The sequence below is a fragment of the Candida tropicalis genome (genome assembly GCF_000006335.3).
Source record: "Candida tropicalis MYA-3404 genomic scaffold supercont3.15, whole genome shotgun sequence".
In the NCBI taxonomy this organism is placed as follows: Eukaryota; Fungi; Ascomycota; class Pichiomycetes; order Serinales; family Debaryomycetaceae; genus Candida; species Candida tropicalis.
In genome coordinates, this window is record NW_003020044.1 from 1,866 (window position 1) to 10,784 (window position 8,919).

At 39.5% G+C, this 8,919-nt stretch overlaps 2 protein-coding genes across 2 annotated transcripts; both read left to right on the top strand. All coding sequences in view use genetic code 12, as the record gives it.

Annotated features, from left to right (window-relative positions):
- Positions 1-596: 596 nt before the first annotated feature.
- On the top strand, positions 597-2,840 carry CTRG_06242 (uncharacterized protein; the record flags this gene model as incomplete). The annotated part of the gene is made up of 1 exon (XM_002546718.1): positions 597-2,840. One exon carries the CDS (start codon positions 597-599, stop codon positions 2,838-2,840), a length of 2,244 nt encoding a protein of 747 aa, XP_002546764.1.
- Positions 2,841-4,745: 1,905 nt separating this feature from the next.
- On the top strand, positions 4,746-6,791 carry CTRG_06243 (uncharacterized protein; the record flags this gene model as incomplete). The annotated part of the gene is made up of 1 exon (XM_002546719.1): positions 4,746-6,791. The coding sequence occupies one exon, from the start codon at positions 4,746-4,748 to the stop codon at positions 6,789-6,791; it is 2,046 nt and encodes a 681-aa protein (XP_002546765.1).
- Positions 6,792-8,919: the final 2,128 nt, after the last annotated feature.

The window sequence follows — 8,919 nt, forward strand, 5'->3', positions numbered from 1 at the left end:
TTTGCTACTCTGTATACTCTCCAATTTACATGGTTGATGAGTCTAGACTCCTCTACACTAATTAATAGGGGGTGTAATGACGCTGTTGCTTAGTATCCTCAGAATATTTTATTCGTCGGATACTGTACTCTTTGCTTACGAAATACATTGCACCGAAAAAAAAAAAAAAGAAAATCAAACACACAAACAAACAAAAACGATGCTGATGATGAACTAATTTTCTTTTCCATTTTATGTTTGGGGTAATTACTGCAAACAGTACGACAACAAATGGAAGAAACGAATACGTTCAAAGTACGGGACGTAGAGCAATGTATATTTTACTTGGCAAAAGACACCTAACCTAAATTTAGCAACCAACTGGGAGGGGGACGGCGGTTTAGCAGCTTTTTTCAGCATACAACGATCCATGGGTTCCCGTGTATTAAGTAAGCAAGAAGAGCGGTTCAGATAATGTGTTAGGTAAGCAGTGTATGCGGTGCTTATTGGATGATTATGGATGGAACATGGTTGGATAGGGGTATAAATACGTGGTGAATGCCGATATTCATTGGCCAGATTTATTTTTGTTTTTCAACGCTAAAGTATACCAACAAATGTTAAAGTTACATATTTTACTAGCTGTTTTAGCGGTGACGCAAGCAGCGACCATCTCAATGACGGAGGGAGATGATGGATTGCCAGTTGAGACTCTGCCAAACGAAGGCAGTATTGAAACGCCAGATGTTATTGATTCCGATGATGGTGCGGATCATACCACTCCAACTGACGACGATGGAGATGATGCCACTCCAACTGGTGGTGATGACGTGACCGATGATCGTGAACTTGATACTGCTGTTAGTTGTGAAATTGCATTTTCTGAAGGTCCTTACACCACTACCATCCTGTTTGACCATTGTCCAGACGAAGAAACACTTACTACCCCACCTGGTTGGCCAGCAAAGCCATATGAAGCTTGTACTATTTACAACGGATACCAATACTGTGCTGATGGTAATTGTGAATACAACAGTACTGACTACTATGGGCTTGCTTACTGGTGGACTACGTGCTCGACCGATGGCTGTACATTCAAGACTGAAGGTCCTTCCATTGGTTACGATTGTGCTACGACTTCTACACTTAAGAATGGGTGCTTAAAAATTGAAAGAAAAGACTGGTATGTAACTTCCACAACCATTAGTTGTCCTGCACCAACCGAGTGTAATACCACGGTTTACGAATTCGAGAATACTCCACACACCTTGACTACTTGTCCTCCAAATGTTGATGTACCAGAAAACTGTACTATGGAAGAAACCACGATTGGTACTAAGACATTTACTGCACTTGACTGTCTGGTCGAAGTTCCAAATATAGAAATTCCACTGCCACCAATTGTTTGTGAATTAACTTCATCAATTTCGAAAACAGCTACATACACTTATGTCACGTGTGAGTATGTGCCAGATAATTGCTCGACGACATACACCACAAACACGAAGAATAGTACCATAACATTATTGGTATGTCCAACCACATCAATTGAGCTTCTTCCACCAGGAGTTAGCACCACGACTATCTGTCCATACGACTCATGCCGTAAAGGACCAGTTGGAGGTACTGGAGGCGGAGGTGGATCAGGTGGAGGATCCGGAGGTGGATCTGGAGGTGGATCTGGTGGTGGTTATGGTGGTGGTTATGGCGGTGGTTATGGAGGTGGTTATGGCGGTGGTTATGGCGGTGGCTATGGTGGCGGATCCGGAAGTGGCTATTGTGATGGCTATGGAGGTGGATCAGGAGGTGGATCTGGCGGTGGCTACGGTGGTGGCTACGGTGGTGGCTACGGTGGCGGTTACGGAGGTGGATATGGTGGAGGCTATGGTGGAGGTGGCGGTGGTGGTAATCAACCTACTGTTTACAAAACCAGGACTGCAACTATTACTGAAAAAGATACCATCACTGAGACTTGCTTTGTCTTTGAGTCCGTTATTACATTCCCAGATTCTACTATAACAACTGAGTATACAATCACGATTGGACCAAGTGAAAGTGATGATTCTGATCATGACCATAAATCTACCGACGATGAAACAGCTACCGATACCGACGATGAAACAGCTACTGAAACCGACGATGAAACAGCTACTGAAACCGATGATGAAACAGCTACTGAAACCGATGACGAAACAGCTACTGAAACCGATGACGAAACAGCTACTGAAACCGATGACGAAACAGCTACTGAAACCGATGACGAAACAGCTACCGATACCGATGACGAAACAGCTACTGAAACCGATGACGAAACAGCTACTGAAACCGATGACGAAACAGCTACTGAAACTGATGACGAAACAGCTACTGAAACCGATGACGAAATTGCTACAGGTACCGATGATGAAACTGACACTGAATCCGGTGATGACGATACTGCTACCGATACCGATGATGAAACTGCTACAGACACGGGTGAAAACGAAGTGACACCTACTGTTACAGATGAAGAAGGTGAAGAGCCAACTGTTACAGATGGAGGTGACACCGGAGAACAGCCAACTGATGGAGGTGACACTGGAGAACAGTCAACTGATGGAGGTGATACTGGTGAACAGCCAACTGATGGAGGTGACACTGGAGAACAGTCAACTGATGGAGGTGATACTGGTGAACAGCCAACTGATGGAGGTGACACTGGAGAACAGTCAACTGATGGAGGTGATACTGGGGAGCAACCCGCTGATGGAGGTGAACAACCAGCAGAAGGCGGTGATACAGGAGAGCAACCCGCTGATGGAGGTGAACAACCAGCTGAAGGCGGTGACACTGGAGAAGGAGGCGATACCGCTCCACAATAGTGACATCTTACTATTTGAGTAAACCCAGTCATGGTTAGTTCAGTTTACAATATCACGATATCTTTTCTCAAGTGTTTTGCTACAAGATTTGATTTTGTTGTATTTTCTTCTACTTTATTTTATTATCATATTTGGTTATTGTTTTATTGTTGATATTGAACTGGCTCCGAGAGCTATATTAGAAAACTTCAAAAACATCTTTATATTTTTTACTTTTGTTTATGTTTATGTTCAATATAACAAGATTTATTCCTATACAGAGTTGTATGAAGCAACATCTATTAAGAATTGCAGTAGCTTTCATCATTCCTTAAGAAATTGATTGGGATACTTTTAGGAAGTAGATCAAGGGGCTGAATGTGATTTTGTTATTTTTATTGGAAGTTTAAAATATATGATCTTTTAAAATAAAAAAAGAAACAATATAGCTAGAGCTACCATATGTTTAATGAACTTGAATATAAAATTTGTAGACAGGCTGCGAATAAAACTAATGGTTAGAATAGAATAAATTTCAAAAAAATAAAATGAAAAGTAAAAATGAACGTTGGCCATAGTGATTCGATCAACTTTGCTTAATACTATTGATTGACATATAAAGGCAAGCCAGTATAGTATTAATGATTTATTTTAACCACGAAACAGTCACATCGTAGAGGATTATCTGAATAATAACCAATACTAACAGTAATTTCCAATTAGTATTGTTCATCATTTCAAGATTTGGAAAATCATATTGGAGGGTTAACTAACATTTGTAAACTTTTATTGGAATAGATACAACAACCCCATTATGTCATTCATGTTGGAATTAACGGAATTCGTGGTAATGGATAAAGAACGTGCCTTCTGAGTAAATCACTTTAATTATACGAACGCATCTCAAAGGACAAAAGTCCTTCATGATTCGCATATTGCGGTAACTACTCCATAATCAGGCTGGATTGCTGTTTTGATTACATAAAAGGGCCGTTTCTTTTCTTTTTTTCCAATTTTCTATTATTATTCTGGTTCGTACCTGTATGTTTACAGCTTAACAATAGATCATTTGGGAACACATTCTTTTTATTGATGCAAATAATGTAATTTCTTGATTCTTAATTTACATGACCCAAATACCAACAGCTCTCCTAGCCCCCATCGTTGAATTAAACCAGATCTCATCTCTGAAAAATACAGTAGCTAAAAACCAGGCTTGAATGAAGCCATGACAGAGTTCGTCTCAATGCGCTGGAACAATTTATTCTCAAGGACACACTCGTCGTACGGATGATTAGAAAAATCAAAATTCAGTAACGATCTAGGGAACTTTGCTACTCTGTATACTCTCCAATTTACATGGTTGATGAGTCTAGACTCCTCTACACTAATTAATAGGGGGTGTAATGACGCTGTTGCTTAGTATCCTCAGAATATTTTATTCGTCGGATACTGTACTCTTTGCTTACGAAATACATTGCACCGAAAAAAAAAAAAAAGAAAATCAAACACACAAACAAACAAAAACGATGCTGATGATGAACTAATTTTCTTTTCCATTTTATGTTTGGGGTAATTACTGCAAACAGTACGACAACAAATGGAAGAAACGAATACGTTCAAAGTACGGGACGTAGAGCAATGTATATTTTACTTGGCAAAAGACACCTAACCTAAATTTAGCAACCAACTGGGAGGGGGACGGCGGTTTAGCAGCTTTTTTCAGCATACAACGATCCATGGGTTCCCGTGTATTAAGTAAGCAAGAAGAGCGGTTCAGATAATGTGTTAGGTAAGCAGTGTATGCGGTGCTTATTGGATGATTATGGATGGAACATGGTTGGATAGGGGTATAAATACGTGGTGAATGCCGATATTCATTGGCCAGATTTATTTTTGTTTTTCAACGCTAAAGTATACCAACAAATGTTAAAGTTACATATTTTACTAGCTGTTTTAGCGGTGACGCAAGCAGCGACCATCTCAATGACGGAGGGAGATGATGGATTGCCAGTTGAGACTCTGCCAAACGAAGGCAGTATTGAAACGCCAGATGTTATTGATTCCGATGATGGTGCGGATCATACCACTCCAACTGACGACGATGGAGATGATGCCACTCCAACTGGTGGTGATGACGTGACCGATGATCGTGAACTTGATACTGCTGTTAGTTGTGAAATTGCATTTTCTGAAGGTCCTTACACCACTACCATCCTGTTTGACCATTGTCCAGACGAAGAAACACTTACTACCCCACCTGGTTGGCCAGCAAAGCCATATGAAGCTTGTACTATTTACAACGGATACCAATACTGTGCTGATGGTAATTGTGAATACAACAGTACTGACTACTATGGGCTTGCTTACTGGTGGACTACGTGCTCGACCGATGGCTGTACATTCAAGACTGAAGGTCCTTCCATTGGTTACGATTGTGCTACGACTTCTACACTTAAGAATGGGTGCTTAAAAATTGAAAGAAAAGACTGGGATGTAACTTCCACAACCATTAGTTGTCCTGCACCAACCGAGTGTAATACCACGGTTTACGAATTCGAGAATACTCCACACACCTTGACTACTTGTCCTCCAAATGTTGATGTACCAGAAAACTGTACTATGGAAGAAACCACGATTGGTACTAAGACATTTACTGCACTTGACTGTCTGGTCGAAGTTCCAAATATAGAAATTCCACTGCCACCAATTGTTTGTGAATTAACTTCATCAATTTCGAAAACAGCTACATACACTTATGTCACGTGTGAGTATGTGCCAGATAATTGCTCGACGACATACACCACAAACACGAAGAATAGTACCATAACATTATTGGTATGTCCAACCACATCAATTGAGCTTCTTCCACCAGGAGTTAGCACCACGACTATCTGTCCATACGACTCATGCCGTAAAGGACCAGTTGGAGGTACTGGAGGCGGAGGTGGATCAGGTGGAGGATCCGGAGGTGGATCTGGAGGTGGATCTGGAGGTGGTTATGGTGGTGGTTATGGTGGTGGTTATGGTGGTGGTTATGGTGGTGGTTATGGTGGTGGTTATGGTGGTGGTTATGGCGGTGGCTACGGTGGTGGTTATGGCGGTGGTTATGGCGGTGGCTATGGTGGCGGATCCGGAGGTGGCTATTGTGATGGCTATGGAGGTGGATCAGGAGGTGGATCTGGCGGTGGCTACGGTGGTGGCTACGGTGGTGGCTACGGTGGTGGCTACGGTGGCGGTTACGGTGGCGGTTACGGAGGTGGATATGGTGGAGGCTATGGTGGAGGTGGCGGTGGTGGTAATCAACCTACTGTTTACAAAACCAAAACTTCTACTGTTGTTGAAGTTGACACCGAAACTTGCTATGTCTATGAATCAGTTATTACATTCCCCGATTCTACTATTGTAACAAATTATACTATTACCATTGGACCAAGTGATAGTCGTGATCTTTCAGATATTCTTGATGACTCTACCATTGAAGATGAAACAGCTACTGAATCGGGTGATGATGAATCTGTCACTGATACCGATGACGAAACAGCTACCGAATCAGGTGAAGAGGAGACCAGTACTGATACAGATGACGAAACTGCTACAGGTACCGATGATGAAACTGCCACTGATACAGATGATGAAACTGCCACTGATACAGATGATGAAACTGCTACTGACACGGCTGATGAAACTGCTACAGATACCGGTGATGAAACTGCTACAGACACGGGTGAAAACGAAGTGACACCTACTGTTACAGATGAGGAAGGTGAAGAGCCAACTGTTACAGATGGAGGTGACACCGGAGAACAGCCAACTGATGGAGGTGATACTGGTGAACAGCCAACTGATGGAGGTGATACTGGTGAACAACCCGCTGATGGAGGTGATACTGGAGAGCAACCCGCTGATGGAGGTGAACAACCAGCAGAAGGCGGTGACACTGGAGAAGGAGGCGATACCGCTCCACAATAGTGACATCTTACTATTTGAGTAAACCCAGTCATGGTTAGTTCAGTTTACCATATCACGATATCTTTTCTCAAGTGTTTTGCTACAAGGTTTGATTTTGTTGTATTTTCTTCTACTTTATTTTATTATCATATTTGGTTATTGTTTTATTGTTGATATTGAACTGGCTCCGAGAGCTATATTAGAAAACTTCAAAAACATCTTTATATTTTTTACTTTTGTTTATGTTTATGTTCAATACAAGAAGATTTGTCGAGATAAGTAGTTGTAAGTTATCAGGTTTTGCGTTGAAAGGGGATAAACAGAAAGATGAATATGTAATAATATCTTTTTGAAACTTGAATTACGTGTTATTTCAAAGAAGTACTTGTTGACTGATATTTAGCATATGGTTTGGTGGTGCAGCTGAATAATGTAATGGTGCTTAATCATCTTCATGAAAGTAAATCTTGAATATAAATTATATCATTGTTTCAACCCAGTTGAGCCCAACCCTTTGAATCTATCCATACGGTAACAGTCTGAAAATAAATCGACTTGTAGTTCATCATCCTATTTTTAGCGGACATATGCCACTCCCTCCAAAAATTTGCAAAAATCTTTCTATGGTTACAAAAGCGTTATTAATAGCAGTTTCTCAGTTTTATTGAAGTCCGTTATTATGGTTAATACTCCGCGGTATTCCAGTAAAATGCTTTTACTAAACACACTACATTGCAGTTACGAATTACTAATAAAAGTCGTACCATCACTTGTAATGTTTGATGTGACTACAAACAAAATGCCAGAGCCCATAACCTTGCAATTGCGTGTATGCTTTGTAACGTTTACGAAAACTGGTATGTATGCTGCTCTACACCCATCATTCATATGTTGTGATTTATATTTTGGCTCAATGTTTATGTCTTTTTCTGGAGTAATACTTATTCCCCAATTACCATTGTCACAAACAGGAGGATTAATATTATAATAAGTGCTGCAATTACAAATAATCGTGCGGGCTTATTGTAATTATATAACTATTCCTTCCCGCGTTTGTATTTGAAAGTCTGGGTGTATTGTAACAAACTCACCGTTGAATTTGATTTGGTGTCAACACGACCTTTATTAAATTTATCCTTCTCTTTCAGTTCGTAAACTAATTAAATTTTTTTTTTTTTTATGATTAAGTGCAAAAGAAATCAACAATAACAACAACAATGACAAAATGAATGAGAAAGAATACTAATATTAATATTAAGAGTTGAAAATAGATCATAACATAATCAAAAAGAAAAACAAAGAAATAGAAACATGTTTACATTGATACATCACTGAGGTTGGTAAAAATAAACTCCAAAATACCAAACTACGAACCAGAAAATTTAAGACGTTTGAAATAGTTGAAAATCCAATGGCATCTCCCCTTCAGTGAGGATTTTTCATCTGTATAATCGAAATTCAAGAATAGGATATAATTAAATCGAAGTAAAAAGAAAAGTGATCGTTCGTTCTTTTGTAAACAAAAGAAACATATTGATAATATTGATACAAAATCTTCTAAACCCGAGAAGTAACATGTTCTTTGATGTCGAATTCTCCATCATCCTTCGTTCTGGCACCCTCTTCTAGAGACCAACACTGATATTTATAACTACACATTGGAATTGTAAAAGAAGCAAATTCCATATTATCATTTGTCAAAAGTTGTTTCAAAGAATAAAATTCTGATGTAATTTCTTAACCTACTGAATATGAAAGATAATTTCAGCAAATAGTGGAACAATAAGGTGGTTGTGGAATATGAGTGACGATCCCAAAACTTTGATGACATGAAGCGATACAGAGGAAAACTCGATAAATCTTTGGAGTCTAGACTTTCAGGAAATGGATTGTTTTCTTTTTTTTTTTTTTTTTGGAATTTCTAAATTTAATTATCCTGATTTTATTTGTGGGGAAAGTTCATTCATCACACGTGATCTAGTAAGTGAGTTGATCATTTGTCTCCTTTGGGTTTTAGCTTTCTTGCTTTAAAAGAATTATAAATATAGCAAATTGCAATATGGTATTATGCAGAAGGGCTTAAGTATGTCTTGGCAAAGCCCCTAATTTTAGCAACCACAACAAACCCTATTTAGCAACACATGGTATA